At 43.1% G+C, this 20,112-nt stretch overlaps 2 protein-coding genes across 4 annotated transcripts in view; one reads left to right on the top strand and one right to left on the bottom strand.

The window, feature by feature from the left end:
• The window catches only part of KL (klotho), a 51,828-nt gene extending 49,493 nt beyond the window's left edge, over window positions 1-2,335 (top strand). Inside the window, exon 5 of the mRNA XM_085061680.1 lies at window positions 1,923-2,335. Within this exon, the coding sequence (XP_084917806.1) occupies window positions 1,923-2,083 (161 nt within the window). The 3' untranslated portion in view covers window positions 2,084-2,335. The remainder of the gene's footprint in view (window positions 1-1,922) is intronic.
• A 3,485-nt stretch (window positions 2,336-5,820) lies between these two features.
• The window catches only part of STARD13 (StAR related lipid transfer domain containing 13), a 285,297-nt gene continuing 271,005 nt past the window's right edge, over window positions 5,821-20,112 (bottom strand). For all 3 annotated transcript variants that reach the window (XM_085061629.1, XM_085061638.1, XM_085061646.1), the window contains 7 exons: window positions 19,762-19,960; window positions 16,418-16,625; window positions 15,420-15,534; window positions 14,461-14,682; window positions 12,303-12,520; window positions 9,018-9,194; window positions 5,821-8,670 (listed from right to left, as the gene is read on the bottom strand). In XM_085061629.1, coding sequence (XP_084917755.1) covers window positions 8,553-8,670; window positions 9,018-9,194; window positions 12,303-12,520; window positions 14,461-14,682; window positions 15,420-15,534; window positions 16,418-16,625; window positions 19,762-19,960 — 1,257 coding nt within the window. In that variant the 3' untranslated portion in view covers window positions 5,821-8,552. The remainder of the gene's footprint in view (window positions 8,671-9,017; window positions 9,195-12,302; window positions 12,521-14,460; window positions 14,683-15,419; window positions 15,535-16,417; window positions 16,626-19,761; window positions 19,961-20,112) is intronic.

Below are 20,112 nucleotides of genomic sequence, written 5' to 3'. Positions count from 1 at the left end.
CAAGAGGTGTAATGGTATAAACTACCTGCACTGTAAAGTTTTACGAGGTGACAAAGTTTTGTAGTCTGGCAATAGTACAGTTGAGCTGGAGGCCATCGGGTGCCCTGCCAGGAAAGGGAGGGGAGCAAGAGGGTGAGGAGGGCTTCCCAGCAGACTGCAGCCTCTCTGGGCAACCTGGAGGATGCCTTGAGGGGTGCAAGGCTGCTGCTCCTCCAGCCTGCGTGTCCCAGGCACTTAGTGCTGTGTGAAGAATGGAGCAGAGCCAGCTCCAGTTCTCTCATCCCCCCCTCTTCCCCCTTTGGGCACATATTTATGTAGACTTGGGCTATGAATTGGGGAGCTAAATACCAATGTATGACATAGGTATGTCAAGGCATATAGTTTACTTAGAAGGCAAAATGCTGTTTGCAGGCCTTACAGGTTTTTTGTTGATAGCTTTTACTTTGCAGCAGCCCTTCTGCCTCCCTCTCTCCACTAGGATTAGATGAGTCTTATTTCGAAAAGCTGAGAAAATAAATGCTCATAAAGCAAACTACTGGTGTTGCAGCCACCTCTTCCAGCACTTGCTGAGCCTTTAAGTCCACTTCTGATGCAAGTCTGTGAATTTTATAGACATTTGTAACTCATTTATCTGCCACATTGCTGCAGGATCCATGAGCGGATATTGCCTTTCCTTGCACCTCACAGCAGGAGGCGGCGGGGTCCTGCTCCTAGCAGCACGTGGTTGCTCCTGCTTGGTATTCACAGGCACATTCCTCTGGCTGATGATGTATTACTATTGGGCTGGAAGGAAAATAATGCAACCAAGCTCTTATTATTTTCTCCTTTTATCTGTTTGGTCATATTAATGTGGGGTCATTGTTACATAAATGCACCGGAGATGCAGTCAAGGACATGTTCATTTTTAAAGTCCTCCAATGCTCTTGTACTTCAGCCATTCATCTTCTGTCTTTAATTACAGCAAGTGATCTCAGAGGCACTTAAAAGATTAAATTACTCAATTATTTGAAAAACCCAAATGCAATAACTGTATCTTTTTGCTGATAAATACCAGCCATTGCTGGAAAACGTTGCCCAAGGCAAAACATATTGGTAGGCCAGGGAGGCCATATTGTAACATTTTGGCTTAACCCAGTGATACCCTTTTAATTTTTCATCATTTGCAACCCTTATTTTTATTTGTATTGATAACAACCACAAACTTTTCTATCGTTGTCCTGGTGGTTTCAGCACTGTGATGAATGTCACCACTCAGCAATTTGCAAGTGTGCTGGCACCTCCTTGACTGTGCAGTGGAGGACATGAGGACAACCATAGCATAAAAAGGCTGGGCATCAGCATGGCTAGGCAGTGAACCCCATCCAGGGTGATGCTTGTGGATGAGGCATGGTTCAGTGCTTGGGAAGGGTATGTAATCAGAGCATAGGTAGTGGCTCTCTCCATGTTGAGGTGGGTGGGTTCCCTTTTGACAAAGGTGAGCATCCATGCTGTGCTAGCAGGCAGGCTGGCTCAGGCTCCCCAGCCTTGTAGGAAACAGGGAAGATGGCCAAAAGCTGGCTCTGAAATGCTCTTCTGGGTGTCCCATGCCCCCAGAGAGAGCTGTTGATGTGCCCTGGATGTGGGCATTGCTGCCAATGCTGCAACAATGCATCTGCAGTAGCGGAGTTTGTCCTTCCAAACCAGCAGCCCTGTTGCTCACTGGGGATCCCCAAGTACAGCCACTGAAAAATGGGAAGTTTCCCCTAAATAATTTTTTTTTTGCCTCCTTTTCAAAGCAGCAGATGAGATGAGCCAAGTTCTGGGAGCCTGGATAAGGGGCTTGTGTGATCCCTCCTCCCTGGGCCAGGAGAAAAGGAACAAGACTCTCCAGGGAAGGAGAAATCCAGGCTAAAGAGTTAAAATCCTGTACTTTCTCTTCATAGGTCCAGTTCTGGGTTCTGTCCCACTGGACTCCAGAAAACACTGGGCAAAATACCAGAGCAGCTGTGAACCCAGAGTGATCTACACTTGGGCCATGGTGGACTCCTTGCTTGTGCTGGTTGGCCAGCAGGGAGGAACAGGCTTGGGTTTTTGGTATTTATAAACAAACTCCATACTTTTGACTACCCCCAGGGTAAGCTTCTAAACTGAAAGAGTCTAGGGGCAAAAGGACTCACTGTTTGTGGTCAAGCCAGAACAGCTGTGGTGCTTCAGGTCCTGTTGCCATGAAGAGCAAGCCTGGCTGGTGTCAGCAGGGAGCTGTGGGGTGGGCATGTGGGCTGGCAGACCCTGGGTGGGTCTGGAGGTCAGGCTGCCCTCAGCCAGCATCCATCCCACACACGTGGTAGAGCACTGCTGGCCCACAGATGCTGCTGCTGAGAGGGTTAGTGTCCTCTGCCCCACCACCTGTGGTTCCCACATTTATTTAATTAAAAAAAAAAGAAAAAAAAAAAGAGTAATTTGATATACATCCTCTCAAGGAAAAGCAGTCATTCCAGCAAGGAGCAGGCCAGTGGTCTGGGGAAGGACAGATGGCCCTGCGGCTAATTTGCTCCCATAAATTGCAAGCTGTTGTAAATCCTCATTGCAGTAAGTGCTGGCTCTGTCTTTGTGGCCATGTGTCTATCTTGGGGCTGCTCTGAGCAGAAGGAGCAGAATCTGTAGTTTGAGGCTGCATTTCCCTTGTGCCTTTTGCAGAATTGAGCATTTTGATTAAGAAATAAGCTGTAATACTGTAGCTGGCTGCCAGCAGAGCTCCATGCAGCTCCTCTTGTGGAGGTATTCTCTTGTTGAAGCACCAGCACAGCCAGGAGCCCATCCTGTCTCCTTGCAAACTGCTGCTAATAACCTGCACAGTGCAGTTCAATTCTCTGCTCAAGCTAGAGAGCAGTTCACTGCCTTTAGCCTCTCCATCTTGTAGGACACTCCTGGGAGAGGATTAAAAGCCCCATCTTGTCATTGCAGTGGGACTGAGGAGCACCTGAGGCTTATGGTTGTTTCAGTGCTCTGGCCTTCCTGCCTGTCTGAAGAGAGGCAGAAATGATCTCTCCTCACCGTGGAGTTTTGTCCCTAGTGTGGGACATGGGTCATTCTGTACTCAAGCCCTGGCAGGTTGGCGATGCCTGACTCCCCCAGTTGCAGCTGCAGCTGGGACCACTGACCACCTGGCAATGGTTGCCCTGCCCTAAAGGCTGTGTCCTCCTGTGCAGGGACTGAGTGGGGCAGAGGGCATGCTGGGCTCAAGGACAGGGCACAGGCAGTGGAAAAGAGCAGTGGAAAATAACTATCTGTGGGAGGTCAGTACGAAGGTATGAGGATAGAGATCCTTGTTTCAGAGTCAAAGGGGTAGAAGGACCTAAGTGTCCAGGTTCCTTTTTCTGTAAGAGATGCTGGCCTCCATCAGAGGTGTAGAGGCTCTTGTGTCTGGGACCTGCTGTGGGGTTAGGGAGTGCATCTCGAGTCTGTGAGACCTCCCCAGCATTAGCCTGTGCAGGGCAGGCAAATTGTTCTCTGCAGTGTTGTGACATTTTCCCTGTTGTTTACTCATTAACCCAGACCCACTGCTCTGGCCTGTGTTTGCCCTTGAGTTCCACCTGTCCTTGTGCTTGCTGAGCAGTGTCATTCACAATAGAGCAGGACAGCCTGCAGCTGCACAGTGCTGTGTGGGTTCTGCTCTGCATCCATTGCTGCTCTGGGGGAATTGTTGGCTTTCGACATAGTATTGCTGAGTGGACCAGGATATTGAGGGTCAGAATTTAAAATGTAAATTTTAGGAAAATCTAAACACCTACTTTGCTATGAATCTGTGGCTCGATGCCTTGTATTCCTGGTCCTGTCACACCATGATGTGCAACTGCAGTTGCAACAATAGTCTGTCTGGTTTAGCACCCATTCTAATGAAGCCCTTGTGCAGCTGTGGCTGACACACATCTGGCAAGGAGAGCACGGCATGATCATACTAAATTCCCATGGGATTGTGAGTGGGTGATGCTGCTTTCTGTCTGGCAAAGTCTCTGTTCACTCCCCAGCATTTTCACATCACAACTGAGCTGGAGCAGCAGTATGTGTTTTCATCCTCTCCTATCTGATTGGCAGGCTCCAGCAGTCTTCTGGATATTTGTTCCAATATTTTCACCTCACAGTCATCTCAGTGTGCTCAGCCTGTGCTCTCGTCTAACAACTACCAGCCACTTGGGAGAGCAGCACCTCTTAGACCTGCCAAGATCCTCAGAGGGTGCCACTGATTCTGCAGCATAAATGCATCAAGCAGAGGGATTGCCCTGCTGGTGACTCCTGCAAGGTGCTGTAGAGAGGATAGATGCCTCAGAGTTCAACACTATAAAGTCTGCACTTACCAGGAGCTGAAACACCAGTGCTGTTAGGGTTAAGCCAACCTCATTGCCCTGCCCTCATTGCAGGTGGGTGGGAGGGAGAAATGGGAATGAGAGCACATGACATGCTGTGTTTTTTTGCAAATAAAGATGGACTTACACAGCTGACCATCTCTGCCATGGCAGACAATTGGAAAAAAGTGCTTCGTTTCAATCCAGATTTTAATAGAGCTTTGTCTGAATGGTGGGACATAAAGGCTTATCTCCTCCTAGATGGTCTCTCATAGCTGACTCTCTGGTCAGTACCCTGTTTTCTGAGGCTCAAGAGAGAGTTGGAGGGACAGGCAAATGTCCTGGTTATGGCTGCAAGAGTTAATTTTCTTCTTAGTAGCTGGTACAGCTCTGTGTTTTGGATTCAGTATGAGAATAATGTTGATAATGCTGTGATGTTTTGGTTGTTGCTAAGTAGTGCTCACCCTAAGCCAAGGACTTTTCAGTTTCCCATACTCTGCCAGTGAGCAGGTGCACAAAAAGTTGGGAGGGAGCACAGCCAGGACAGCTGACCCAAACTGGCCAAAGGGGTATTCCATGCCATGGAATTACATGACCAGTATATAAACTGGGGGAGTTGGCTGTGGAGGACAACTACTATTCAGGGATGGGCTGGGCATCGGTCAGCAGGAGGAGAGCTATAGTATTGTGCATCATTTGTGTTTCCTGGGTTATATTTATTTTTTATCCCCTCATTATTATTGTTGTTGTTAATAATAACAATAATAATAGCAACAACAATAATAGTTTTGCTTTGTTTCAATTATTAAACAATTATTTTCTCAACCCACAGGTTTTACCTTTTTATGATTCCCTCCCTGTCCCTCTGGATAGGGGAGGTAGAGTGTGGTCCTTAGTCGCCAGCTGGGATTACAGCACAACACCCATCCAAAGGAACATTTATTACATCTGTAGGATGTGTAAGACAACCCACAGAAATCACTGTCATGCTGTTGCACCTTTTTACCCTTTCACAGTGGCTGGATGGATTTGAGATGGCTGAAGTCTGACAATGTGAACCCAGCACTCACCCTCCCAGCTTCACAGTCACTCTTATGAATGTAAATTATTGACAAGATCATAGATGCAGAAACATGGCTGAATTCAGTGGGAGTCAGGGGCTTAAACTACTGAGGACCTGAATTTACATTTCTCAAGCATGGACTCAATGATCCTTGTGGGTCCCTTCCAATTCAGGATGTTCTGTGAATCTGCTAAACCAGCTTTCCTGGCTTAATGGCTTCTTTGGAAAACATAATCTTTGCCATGAAGCTCAAGTATACATAAGGATACTATGGGCTAAGTGTAATGGAAAACAATATAATTTTGAGCCTGCAATCATTGCTGAAGTCCCACACCAGAACAGTTTAATGTATAGCAGGTTGCAATAAAGAAATCAAGGGCTTCAACATAGCCTTTCTTGAACCAGTGGGTGAAAAAAGAGCACAAAGAAACACGATTCTTTAGTGTATGCAAATTTATTCAATTCTGCAATTATTTATTTACAACTAATGACTGATACCAACAGATGAGGTAAAAATATGAGGTATTGATATGAGTATAACATTTAAAAATGCAATTATCATAATGTATCAATGTAACAATACAAAATACTGTGGTAGCTGAATGGTAGACATGGCATAATGTGCATTTTGAAGAAATCTTATTTCAACAATACATGGCTTGGAGATGCCAGAAGCACATGACAGAGCTTCTGCAAGGGTAGGAAAACAAGCCTACCTTGCTAAGGGTGGCAGGTGGCACAGGGCCACTTCCAGCTGAGCAATGACTTGTCAGACAGGATAAAAACACTGTCGAGGTTTTCCCTTCTTTTCCTTAAGAAATTATTTATTGCCAGACACTGCCATTCCCAGGGCTAGAAATTCTGTGCCTGTTAATGCTGAGGCACTGTTGTATTTATTTATGTAAACTAATGTAGCAGAAGTACTCTAATTGCTCATGTTTTGGAAAACAGCTGGCATGAAATGTGCTGCCATGGCCACAGGCGTTTGGGGAGGAGGTGCTGCTCTCTGGAATGGCATTCCCAGCTGGGAAGGCTGAGCCTGGGCAGTGGTGGTGCCCTGCAGCCAGCGGGTGACTGCCAGACGCCACCACGGCCACATAGGGGCTGTGGGAATGCTCCCCTGTCTGCAGGACCTAAAGCTCTTTCAGTTGCACATCGCAACTATTGTTGGCCATAAACTCAAGGCAGGAGCTCCCAGGCAGCCAACATCCCTGATCCTAGGACTTGCACAACAAAACATTGGGGAAGCAGCTCATGGGCAAACATGACAATGACTTTTTTGGAGTCCTGCTCCTTCACAAGGACATCCCTGGAGCACTGTGGGTCACCCTTTCCACTGTGAGCTCCCAGAGGTGTGCTTCCTCAGTTGGCTAGCTGTTCCCTGGCAGCCCAGCCCTCGTGTGTGTGCAGGATGGCACATGGTGTCATGCTCTAGCAGCTGCCACCAAACACAGTCCCCTGCACAGCTCCCACACCTGGGGCATGTTCAAAGCTCTGCCTTTGAAGAGACTTCCCCATTGACTGAATCGAGGCACAAAGCTGTAGCTTCACGTAGGAAATGTATCCTGCTTAACCAACCTCGTACTAATCTTTCTGGATTTTGTTGGAAGGACTGAGCTGAAACACTGGCTGTGAGTGACTTGGCTGGTTTATGCAGCAATAAATAAAGTCCAAGTGAACATACGTGATTAATGAAGAACAGTATTAACAGGCTTGTACATTCTTATTGAGTCATAGATGTAATAACATTTTGGTCTTAGGTTAGTTAAAAACAAAATGGAACCCTGCCTCAAAGGCAATGTCAACAAATTATTATTATTATTATTATTACTTTTAAAGCATTCTCCCATTAGCAAAATAATAGGTCCCTGAAAATGAAATTATATAATAGGCTTAAATGGCTCCTACTCCTCATAGTCAGGGGCTAATCCTGCTCCCACCAATGCCTACAGAGGTGGGAACTTGCAGATCAGTGCAATATAAGATGAAAATGCTTGCTGTAACTATAAAAGCAATCTTCCCGAGAATAGTATTTATTAAGTCTTTTAAATCTCTGAAATGTGTTTAAAATCTTTAAAAAAGCATAGTTATTTGTATAATAAGAATATTAAAAGGCATGGTGTTCATCTGCATGTCTTTGTGTCCACTGGATGTGGAAAACCTGCTTTGGATTAGCCATCTCTATGGAGAAGGAAAGAACAACACAGAAACACTCAGAACCTAGACAAAATGCTTAAAAAAATTAATTTACAGCCTAATAATTACCAGTCTGATTTCAGACATCTCAGGGGACACAGCGTTACCTTGAGCTGTCCGAGGATGCGCAGTTACCTGGAACACTGCACACAGTGAGGTTCTCTACTGACAGACACTGCGAATTAAGGCAACAGGTAAGTTTGCAACACCTTGTGCTAACAGTCACAATTCTGCAGCTGAACACAAATGGCCTCCACAATGTCTGTCTCAGATGCATCTCCATGTATTTTATTTGGTGAGACTGATTCCCTCCTCATTATTTTTATATGTACTGTAACTTCCTCCTTCCTTAGTTCCTGTAACTGTTCCTACATCTATTTCTAGGTACCTTCTCAAAGCACACACAAACACAAAACATATTTGAGAACAGGCATTTGTTATCACATGAATCATACCTGGTAGCCCTGTGACAACAGCAAACACAGCTTATGTAGCAGTGACACACTAAGAAACAAGTGACAGATCCACTTAAGGTCCAACTGATGCAAGTGATTTGCACTGAGTTATATACAAAATAATTAATTTATACATATACATATATATAGATAGAATATAGATAAATATATACATACTGTACATTATTTATTTACAATTAAAATATGCTTCTTAGAAGCCTTTAAATACCAGAGATATGTAAAATACAAGTAATGGCAATAATCTGTTTTTAAAGTAATAAAAGCTCTCTGAAGAAATGTTTAGTTCAATAATCAAAATTAATACAGAGTGGATGTGGGAGAGGGGGGAAGGTGAACTCTCCAGAATAAAAGAACTTTCCTATAAAATTCCTTTTTCAGGTTTGTATAGACCCAGGGCTGGTCAGATTTCTGCAGCTTAAATAAGACCTTTGCTTTCAGTATTCCTTTTCCCTGCCACACTCTGATTTACGCTCACATGGTCCCAGGAGCACTTCCTCAAATTTTTGTTTCTGGTCCCTCAGCAATCAGAGGCTGAAATGAGTTTCTGATCCTGGCAACTTCTGCTGCACACAGATGTCCAAAGCCTTTGTTGTACCACTCTGGGGAATGTCCTCTGAAGAAATGAAAAGAGAATTATTGAGAAACTCAAATACTCAAGAAATATGCCCCACAGAAACGTGCTTGCCACGCTTCCTGCTCTCCACTGCCCACAGTGGTGGTGGAGTTTTCAAATACTTGTCATTTTAAATGTCCTCCCTTGCAGTTACTCAAATAAGCAGATTCAATTTCTAAGATCACACCAATACAGTGGCAAGGACTGAGTGGAGGAAAGACTGCCGGGAAACTCCAAAGCAGCAAAGCTACACTAACCATGCCCTCTGTTCCCACCACCTCCCCTCCCTGAGCTTGAGGGTTTTGTCCTGCTGAATGGACATTACTTTGTGCAGGTGGGTTACTTACTTTAGGTCAATCCTGCAGATGTGGGTCAGCCTGGCTTTTCCTGAGCCACAGGGCTCTATCAAGTACTGGGAGTCCATCACAATGGCTCGCACAGCTCCCATGAGAGGAGCCTCTTCATGCTCCACAGAGATGGCAACCAGCATGCACATCCCCTTGGGCAAATCTGTCCTCCATGTCCTGCAGGAATGTATACAAGATGGAATCACATTAGCAATGAAACCTCTGGGTACACGAGTAAGAACCAGAATTAAAGTTCCAGTTTGCTTGTCTGCCTGTTCTTGCTGCCTGCAATGCCAGTGGACTGTCCTAGGAGTCCCTAGAGGAGTTCCATGTTCCCCAGCCAGTAGTCTGACCGTGATGTAGAATGGCCACCCATCTATGTGGCTCCAGCTGGAGAAGTTTTGCTTCTCCACGGGAAGATTTTGTAACGATTATTCACTACAGGACACAATAGAGCCTTTTGCAGTCAGAAGTTTTAGAAAGGAGAAAGAGTGAGGATAAACCATCCAGCAAAAGCTGAAACTCTGCATTGCACCCATGCAGACTTACAGAACAAGAAATGCAGTTTAGTGCTACAGAAATCCTCACAACTACCCAGAATATGTTTCAAGGGTGTCTCAATTAAAAACAAATGTCCATTTTTTCCTCTCTCAAGTTTCTAGCCTCTCTTACATGCTGGAAAAGTTTCCATGAAGTTCAGGAAACCTAGACTTTAATACTTAAAATTTTTTGTTATTGTTCTGTAAGAATTCTCTACATGTTCTGGTGTCTCACATCTTTCTTGTCTGCACGGAATCTCAGAGGATAGGTCTATGCTCTTTCCTATGCTGTGGGAAGAAATGAGAAATTCCCACTGTGCTGTGCAACATGCATCATCTTGCTGTGGATTTTCTGAGACAGGGATTATGCTTCCTTGGGAAGTATCATATTTTAGCAGGTAAGCTGCTTTCAAGGGTGGTTGAAGTTTGGACTTCAGCAGATAATTTTAACATTCTGCATTTTTCTAAAATGAAGCTGAGCTGCCATTCAGGACACTGCAGGAGGATACTGACCAGAAGGTTTTACATGTGCCTGGGCATTAATAAAATTGATGAGCCATCTTTGCAGATGTAACACAAAGTAGAGTAGAAAATCACAGCCGAGAATGAGAAATGCTGAACCACCTCCTGTGAGTGCTTGCACAGTGTTTAGCTGGGCCCATGCTGATTTGGTAACTACCCAGCACTACCTGGGCCATTTGTGAAGTAGAAAGTTCTATATTCCAGAGATTTCAGAAGACTTATGTTTCCTATTCCCAGTCATATGGATTTAGGCCAGTTTCAGTAGTTCTTTAAATGCCTTACAGTAGTAAAACCAGGCCTGGCACCTAACTCACCAAAATGCTGTGATATTTAATGAACATTAAACACTCGTGGATTCTTTAATAAAAGTGATGCCTGTGCAGGACAGCTGAGAGCTGTGTCATATCCCAGACATATGAAACATTTCCCCTCTCCTCTTACCATCAGAGTCTTCTCTAGGGAGGCTAATCCCCTTGTTATGACTGTCACATCAAAAAAAAAGGGAAAAACTGAGTTGATCTTTTCACAGGCAAAAGTTTGATTGAGAAGGAGAAAATTGCCATCTGTTAAAATATACTTATTCATGTCCCCAGAGGTGTATTATAATTTCACTGTTCACTTCCCACCAATCATAAGGTATCACATTGACTGCTGTATTGCTGGCTAACCTTGCTCTAGACTTAATGATATCAATCAAAAGAGATAAACAACAGAATCTGACAGATCCGCCTGATGGCTGTTTTCAGCCCTTAAGAACCCACCAGGATTCATTTTTATGATATGTATTTCAGTCCTTGGGGGTCATTCTGCCTGGGTTAGTGAAAAGAATGAGAACTCGATAGCAAGATTTTTCTTTAACTGATGTGACTGCTCAGCAGGTCTTTAAAGAACATAAACCACCACGAAACCTAATCCTGAACTAAGTGGCAAATGAGAGGACCAAATTATGGTCATCAAAACTTCCCTGCCGCTCACAGACAATCTTCTTGGTGCCATGCAGAGGGCCAAATTTATCCCTGGTTCAAGATAATAACATTACATAAGAAGATTATTTATAAAATAATGATAGATATATAATTATATAAAATATATAATATATAATTTGTTATTTAATAGTTAATTTAGCCCAGTATACTGTAGGAAGGCAAAGGAAATAGAGTAATGGGAGCACTGGCTACAGAAAACATTTTTTAAATCTTCCCCTAAGATTTCCAATAATTCTTCCCTTATACCAGCAATATCTGCATGTTGTCATCCTCTAAGAGATTACTAAAGTTCATAAAAGGGATGTACTTTTGTAATTGTATTTTATTTGCCTCATCTCTTTCCTTCAATGTTCATTCCCTTTAATGCAATTCTGACTCACTGGACTACTTCCTTTGTCAAAACTGCTTTTTATTTCTCTGGCACATCATTTCAGTCAAAGAAAGCAGAGACTAAAAATGAAGATGCACAAAATTATCCTGAAATAAATAACTATATGACTGACCCTGGAAGTGAAATAGCTCCTAACAAGCAAAGGCCAGGATTTCAAAGGCAGAAGGTGCACAAGAGGGGTATTTTTTGACTGTTCTGTACAGACAGATAGACAATGGCAGAAGTGGGATTGAATGTGGAAGGTTGATACACAGCCATTTGAGATTTCTTTGAGAAATTTCAACATTTCTTTGAGAGAAGTCATCCCCTGGAAGAGAGAATACAAATCTACTGCCTCTTTCTGTGCATTTCCACACTAGGATTTTTATGGATCAGCATTTCTTCATTTACAAAGACTCCACCTGAAAATTTAAGATAATAACTTATACAGACACTGTATAACAGCCTTAGCTTAAAATCACCACTATCTTCTCTTCTAAACATTTGGCTCTTAAACATCAAACATTCCCCAGAGAACAGCAAAAGCAGCGTAAAAAACAATTGGGTTCTATTTGCCCTGTTTTGACAACAAACAAAGCTAAGAGAGAAGAGCAGCTATTATCAGACATCTGTTCTGAGGAAGAAATGATATTTATGGCCTCAGGAGTATTTGGTGCTCAAATTACATCAGAGAAAAGGTCAGCATGCTCTAGGTGTATGACTGTAATTCAGTTTAAGATATCAACACTGCTGCCCAGAAGTTCAGTTCCTGCAGAGCAATTATACAGATGTGAAGGCTGAGATAAATCCAGATCTTCCTTTATGGGCTGCAGGAGACAAAGGTACCAGAGAGCTGCCCTCAGCTTACCTCAGAACGACAAAGTCTCGGACGGGGTGAGGAGCCATGCTGTTCAAAACATACTGGTAAACTTCCGTCTGCTTGTCCAGGCTCTCCACCACCTTCCACTGCAAGAAGTCCTCGTCCCAGAGGTGCCGTTCCCTCAGCACTCGGTTCAGGACAACTGAAGGGGGAGCTTCAACTTCAACTGAGGCTTTCCAAAGCCTTAGTGGGTTCCCATCCCCAACCTGGAGTAAAGTAACCAAGAACACAAACTCCCATGGTTTACATGCCTATTTTCAGCAGACGGTAACTGAGGACGAAATCTCACTATGTGTGTCTCACTTCAGCTTAAGAGCATTCATATTTTCCTGCTAATCATTACTATTATTGCTATTGCTGCTGCTCTACTAGTCCTGTATGGAAATCTGAAGTGATCTGAAGTGATTCATTACTCTACTCTCACAACAGAATATATCTGGACTACTTCCAATTGTGCTGGTGAGGTTCTGTATTGCTCCTGGTGTGACAGACACTTTTTCAAGCCCAAACAAACTAAGTGTAGCAAAGAATATGGGTCTAGAGAAGTAAAAAGAGATGAGAGATTGAAATCCTGGGCTGAAATAAAGCAACTACCTTAGGCAATCTTATACACTGCCTGGGACTGAGGGTCCATTAACCTTCCTGGTTAATTCTGGGAGATCAGAACATATGTTGATTCAGTTAAGTGTCAGGTACACAGACATTTGCGCCTCAAAATAGCTGCCAGGGTGGTATTGGAAAATCACCTTTCAAAGAGCACAGACTGCTTGCTAACTCCTCCTTGCCCACAGATCCTGTTTCTTGAAACACCTCCACAGCTTGCAGTAAGGGCAGCAGAAAGTGCTGGGCTGCGCACAAGGTGAATATCCTAGATTGCACACATACAGCTTTTCTGCACAGTTTTAGGGGTCCTATTTCAAGCAGTAAACAATTACATGTAATCACTGGATCATGTAAGCCCTGCTTTTCTAACCCCTTTCTACCCTACCCTTCTCATATACCAGTGTCAGTATTTCAGAAACCTCTAGTACCTCCCATGGACCCAGGATTGTTTCTCCAGAAACGCACCTTCCACACCACCCACCTTAAATTATTCCATATTGTTGTAATTTGTTCTCCCCAAAGCTTTCAGTTCCCCATTTCCCCTGCCCTAGAGCCCCAGACTGCCAATCCCCTCTGTAGTCTCAGTCCCTTGACCACATTCACTCTTTCCCATCTCCCACACCCTGCCCCCACCTGAGCCCTGTTACTCTGTCCCCAACCTCCCACAGTCCCTCCCTGGAGAGGCCACTCACAGAAGCTGGCTACAAGCCACAGTAACTGCAATTTCTTTGCCCTGACAGAGGGGTTGCCCTTTCCCAAGTTGGGATAATGCTGCCTCCTGCCTTGTCACTATCCACGTCCCACATTCCTCCCTAATTTTCCTGCCCAGTGAGTGTCACCCACCCCTAATCCATCCCCTCCTCTTGCTAGCTGCTGCTGGTTTGGAGACCTCTGCTTTGCTATTGCCTTTCCAGCAGCCCTGAACTCCACTGCCTGCAGGGGCCCTGCAGCACCCTCAGCCTTGCTGCAGTGGTCTGGCTTTCCCTGAAGAAGTGATGGAGCCTGAAACAAATTCAGAAATTTTAATAAAAGCTGCAGTATCCGAACTTGAAAAAAGAAAAAAATGATCGGGGATAAAACTGGTGATATGGCTGACCTGCTTAATAAAGAACTGGGGAGCCTGAAGAAGTTCTGTAATTACCTAAGTTCTAGCTCTGTTCACCAAACTGCTGGCAAACATCAAGAACTGGTCAGAAACTTTGCATGTCCCCCAGTCAAAGAGCTTGCCCAGGTAATATTCTCTGTTGTTTAACAGCTCACTCTCTGGTCGTGTTGTTTGCTGTATCACTTACTTGATCTGTTTTGGAGACCCCAGGTAGCTTTGTGTGCCCTTTTCTGGAATGTCATACTTGAATCACTATTATATTACATTTTTAAGTGCTTTTTGTAATCTTTTTAAAAATTAAAAGAAAAAGTAAAAAATATAGTGCCTTGCCAGAAAGAAGGGTGTGAGATTTGCCATGCAACATGTCAGGGTGCCCCATAGCTAGGCTGCATTTTGCTTTAATTTCTTTACTGCTTCTTCCCTGTCTCCCCAAATTACCTTTTTGTAGGCGAGTTCTGTGTTCTCTATACTGGAACATGTGACCCATCCTTTGAATTTCTCTTTTGCTTCCTTCTGGAGATTCTGCATGAGAGTTTCCAGGTACATCTGATAGTTTCCTCCTTCCTCATCCACTTGTTTCCCAAGCTCATCTAGGGTGGGAGAATGCACTTCTGCATCAACATAGGAGTTTCGGGATTGGGTGATCATCTCGTGTGGGACCTGTGCCACAGAAGGGAGGGAAAACACACAGGGAAAATCTCCTGCTGAGTGAGAACTTTTCCTTAAGGCAATGTGTTTCTAGGCATCCAATTGCATGAGCCTGTGATCTGTAAAATGCACACCAATTTCTGTCTTTATGCAAAATGAAACATCAAAGTAGTCTAATGAAACAGCCCATGGCTCAGAACAGCACTACTCATGCAGAACTGTGTTAGACTGATCAACTCGATGTCAATACACCTCTTTTACTCCTTTAGCTCTCAGAAATATTGCCTTGTGCTTCTGGGGAAAGGAGATATGAGCATTTGCTCTCCTCCAGCTGCACTGTAAGTAGCTGCAAAAATGACTGCATCTCTCTGTATGATATTTTCTTTATTGCATGACACACAGAAATAAAGGGTATGAGCAATTCTTTTTGAGATGAATAAGTTTTAATTGAGGCGTTAAAAGCATTGTAATAAAATTTTAAACTAGCAGATTTTGATTTTAATTAGACTAAAATTTCCTAATCCAGTGGTCCAGGTTGTCACAGAATAATTACCCTACATCTTTTAAATACCAAAATGGAATCGCCATAAAGAAATGAGGAAAATAAACCAGATGAAGCAAGTTTACAAATAAGTGAGGCACAAATCTCTGAGCTAATACAAGACAGAAAACGTAAGCATAAACATAAATACTTCAAAGGGTACTGCATTATGTGGCCATGAATAATGCTGTTTGAGTCTCTCACTCACCTCAAAAAGTTTGTTGCATTCCATTATCATGTGAGCAAGTCCCTGAGTAGCTGCCAGGTTTTCACTGAGGTCCTTCTGATCTGGCTTCCCTGTTGCATATTTTTTCTGTATTACTCTGTAATTGAATTCAGAATCACAGGTAAAGAGCTGAATCTTTTTAATATGAAAGCAAAAAGCAGCAGGATGCTCCCAACACCAGAGAGAAAAACCCCTACCTTTAGTTTTTATTTATCACCAAGACTGCTCAGACTGTTAGGCCTTTTTTTAAAGGAAAAATGTTTACCTAAAATATTGTTGAGCCAAAGGTAAAAGCAGGAAATGTTATGCGTCTCTTGCATGATGTGTTGTACATTTTGAAATGGATTTTTAACAGACATGATGTAAAGTGGTTTACATTGTTACTGCTTAAAGCACTTGCTCAGACACAGGTTATACATGTACTTGACCAAGAATCTCAGTGTATTCCAAACCAGATGGGAGGAAAAAAGTCAAGAGGGACCACTAATATTTAGCTGGGCTATGCCCTGTTTAGTCTACACTCACCATGTTACAATTTTAATGTGGCCTGAAATAAACCCTGTTTCCCGAATGGCAAAATGTAGACAGTAAATTTAAAGTGAACAAAAACACTCATTGAAAATCTACATATAAGAAGCCTTTAAAACATGATTAATCTTAGACTTCAACCAGAGTAAAATCAAGCCCTTTTCCTTCACAGAAGTCGACATTACTCATGCAAAACTCACAAGTGCCCCACTGAACATTTCGCAGGAAAAGCAGGCACCGCGAATTCACAACAGACAGCCAGAAATGCCTGCTGGGCTTGTGAAAACAAGTGTGCTTCTGGCTCTGCAGCAGGGGTTTTCCCCTCGTGCTGAAGCCATGCCCTGTTTAATGTGTGCTGGAAAGCAGATGGTTTGGAAAATTTTGTCCTGCATACCACTGAAAGCATCACTCTGTGTTAAGGATGTGACTATTTATAATGAGAAGGAACATACCTTGGTGAGCTTTCTTTCTTCACTATGTTGAGATGGAAGAGAGAAGGTGCCAGACAAACAGCAATGTTCATGGGAGTCATCTGATTTTCCTCCACGGAGGTGACGTCGCTGAGGAAGCAGAGCAGAGTCTGCAGGACCTCCCTGTTCTCATCGGCCATGAGCATGATGGCAGCCTGCACTGCCTGCAGCCGCTGCTCCTTGGGGACATCTGGGAATGAGCAAGGGACAGTCAGGGGGTCAGTTGTGAGATCAGATAAGGAGCCGGAAAGATGAAGTTGCCACAGACACACACAGTACCCTCAAGTGTTCAGAACTCATGCAGATGTTGTGCTTAGGGATGTGTTTCAGTGGTGGACCTGGCAGTGTTGGGTTAATGGTTGACTCTTAGAGGTCTATCCCAGCCTTAAGGATGGCTTTGTGAAGAGGCAGATGACAGGGGACAAAGGGGAAAAGACCAGCTGGCTTCTGGAGAGCCAGGGGTTTTGCTCCTCCAACAAGTACAGCTTCCCTCACCAGAGTCTAGCATTTCTCTGTTTGTTTGAAGGGCTGCTCACAAGAAAGAGTCTGGACTTCATTTAAAGTTTATGAAGGGAGAATAGTACTCAGTACTCATATCTTTAAATGGTATTGTTCAGGTTTTCTTTGTCCCCTGGCAAGACAGAAGTTCAAATGTCTTAAGGAAGCTTCAGGAACATTTACATTTGTGTCCAAAGCCATAGAAGAGTTTAATGAAAGAAGTAATGGATATGCTTAAATAGCACCTCAGACAGATTAATTTCTAAAACTACCATAAGTTTTCTCAGTTTGGACTTTGAGTCCTCCTCTGAGTATTACATGCTCTCTGTATAATCAAATGGAAGAAGAACAAAAGCAGATTTACAGTACAGGGAACAGCCAGCTTTTAAGATTTGACTGCTGGCCTTGTACAAGCACTTTATTTTAAAAGCTTTCAGACATGAATGACAAAATGAACACAGCCCAATACTTCTAAAGTTTCAAAAAGCAGCAAGGCCAGGTTTTTCTGAAAAGTCAGAGGAGCCTTTGCTAAATCCATGCAATGAGTCTTTTCTTCCCACAACACCTCCTGGTAATCCCTCCCTCCCCTTTATTGTTGCTCTGATGGGTCTGGTACATGAATAGAAGACCAGCCAGTGCCTCAAGTCACAGGTAAACATTAGGCTATCGAGAGTTTTAGGGAAATGGAGAAAGTTTCATTAATGCTATGCCATGTAGACTACTACACTAATCATCTCATCCCAAATCCTATGTATTACAGCAATCCAAGCCATTCTGGATATGTGAGAAAGGTCTTGGATATATGAAAAATATCTTCAGAGAGTCCCAGAAAATCAGAAATCCCCTGCCAATACACTAAGAGAGGAAAAATCCTTCCCAATTTCACATTAACAATTTCTTAAACAGAACAAAGGGTAAGAAAAACTCTCAGCTACAGATTAGTTTAATTGCAGACATTATGAAACACAATTGGTATCCCAGCAATTTTCAACATTTTTCTTTCTCTGAAAGGAGTTTTGTCAGTACTGTCTGAAACAGAAAAATATATTTGTTTTTGGTCACATGGGAAGAACCCCACTGCTACTCATTCTTAATCCAAACAACATTTTCTGGTGTCTACAGAGCCCATCTTTTCTTGTTTCTACCTTGGTTGAAAGAGACTCCTCCTCCAGTCTTTCTGAAATCCTTTAAACTGCTGGTGCAGTTCCAGAACATCTTTCCTTGCTCATTTTTCCCCCCTCTGACCAGCGTAAAGAGAAGTTTTTCAGACTTCCCACCACAGTACCATGCAGACATTACAGAGTCAGCCCATGTCTCTTTTTACATTTTTTGTTGGCTGATATCAATGTTTCCCTGTTCAGCCTCATGTCTTTGAAAAGGAGAGCCCTTCTGGCTACAGACCTGTGTTTGCTGATGACACTGGGATCTGCCACGTCTCTCTTCCTTTGGCAAGGGGGTAAATTACTTGCAATGTCTTCTGTGCAAAGATGGGACATTCCCAATTTTCATCAAGCAGTTCTTTAAAGGTGATTTGTTTCCAAGGACATGTAGAACATGTCCTTGTAGTGGATTATCTTCTCCTTGGCCACTTCCCTATGGAAATTATTGTGACTGCCTTTTTATTAGCAGCCAGAATTCCTCTTGCTTTTCCGCACAAACTTATTAATGTGTGTGCAGGCAATTTGTGAGCAGGAAAGAAGAAGGGGAAATGATGGTCCAGGGCTAGGCACCAACTCCTTCAGTTAACTTATAGCCCAAGACATTGTCTACAGCCAAACCCACTAAATTTATTTGCAGTGCTGTCTCTCACATGCAGAATCACAGCGTTCCCTACCAGCTACAGACACTGTGATGGTAAATTCATTAGTGACTGTGTGCCACAGACAGATTTTTACAGTAGAGGGAAGCAACGGAAGTATCTGAGATTCTTAAGCACTGGGATTATATAGTGTTTTAAAATGGCTTTCTATTGTTTTGGCAGCTGAAACGTCTGCAAGTGAAAAGACTAGACACACTTCTCTTTAGTGCTTCCAATTATTTGGCTTAGGCTGGCTGCATCTGCCAGAGTGCTGGCTGACTGGCCTTCATAATGGACATGGTCAGGAAAAAAACTCTAATTCCTCTGGCTTTTCAGTGTTTTCCTCACTGTTTATTTCTCCCTCAGTCTGGAGAAGAGATACACAGTCATTTCCTGATTCACAGGGACTTTCATTATACTGATGCATTTGAGTCTCAGATTTTGCTGCAGATTGCTTATGCTGGAAAGAAAAGAATAAATCCTCTGGTTTCTTTCTTTCTCTAGGAGTTTTTTACATAGAGCTTATGATCTACATGAAGGCAGCTTGTTTTTTTGCATGTACATTTTATTGATTAGAATGAAAAAACAAATAATCAAAAGTCACAGCAAGGAAGGGGACTGCACAGACACATGATCAAGTACCACTTCTCCATGCCCAGACGACTCACTTATATTGAGATGTCTGTATGAAATGGGCTCACAGTTTAAAGAAACCTGGCAAAAATATTAATCTTTGTTCTTTTTTTGTCCAGCAGCCTGTTTTTTCTGATTGTGAGGCTGGTGTCTTTAAATTTTCTCAAGATTTGAACATTGTCTTATCATTAAATTTGACACTGAAACATTTAGGTGGTTCTAAAGATCTCTTAGTGAAAGATTTTGAGGGCAGAGGGGTTTTTTATATCTCAAAGGCCAGCAGAAAGAATGCTATCCAGTGTTAACATGCCAAAATTATTTACAATATATTACTATATAATATATAACATTTTCGAATTGTTTATAACAATAGAAACACATAGAAATATCAACTTACATTGATAGATGTGCAGAAAAGTCTCTCCTAGTTTACTTGTGAGGAGAGGTTCTGGCAAGTCCCTGAAGAATTGCTTTACCATGTCAGCCACATCATATGCTGACTGATCTTCATAGCTGACGTTTTCTGGGGAGCTCTCATTCATCTGACGCAGCGCCTGGATTCGCGATTTCACCCCAGATTTCCGAAACAGACCCACCTGGAAACGTACCGTGTTGAGTTGGGTAAAAGGGAAAATGTCACTTACAGAATATATATGTACTGTATACATTTACATATAAATCTGTTATGGGACTTTGATCGTGAGCAAAGCTTGGGTTCCTTATTTTACTCCAGGCAAGAAGGAAAATG

The sequence above is a fragment of the Lichenostomus cassidix genome, chromosome 1 (assembly GCF_008360975.1).
Source record: "Lichenostomus cassidix isolate B80296 chromosome 1, HeHo_3.0, whole genome shotgun sequence".
NCBI classification, from domain to species: Eukaryota; Metazoa; Chordata; class Aves; order Passeriformes; family Meliphagidae; genus Lichenostomus; species Lichenostomus cassidix.
This window is presented reverse-complemented; position numbering and strand designations above follow the sequence as displayed.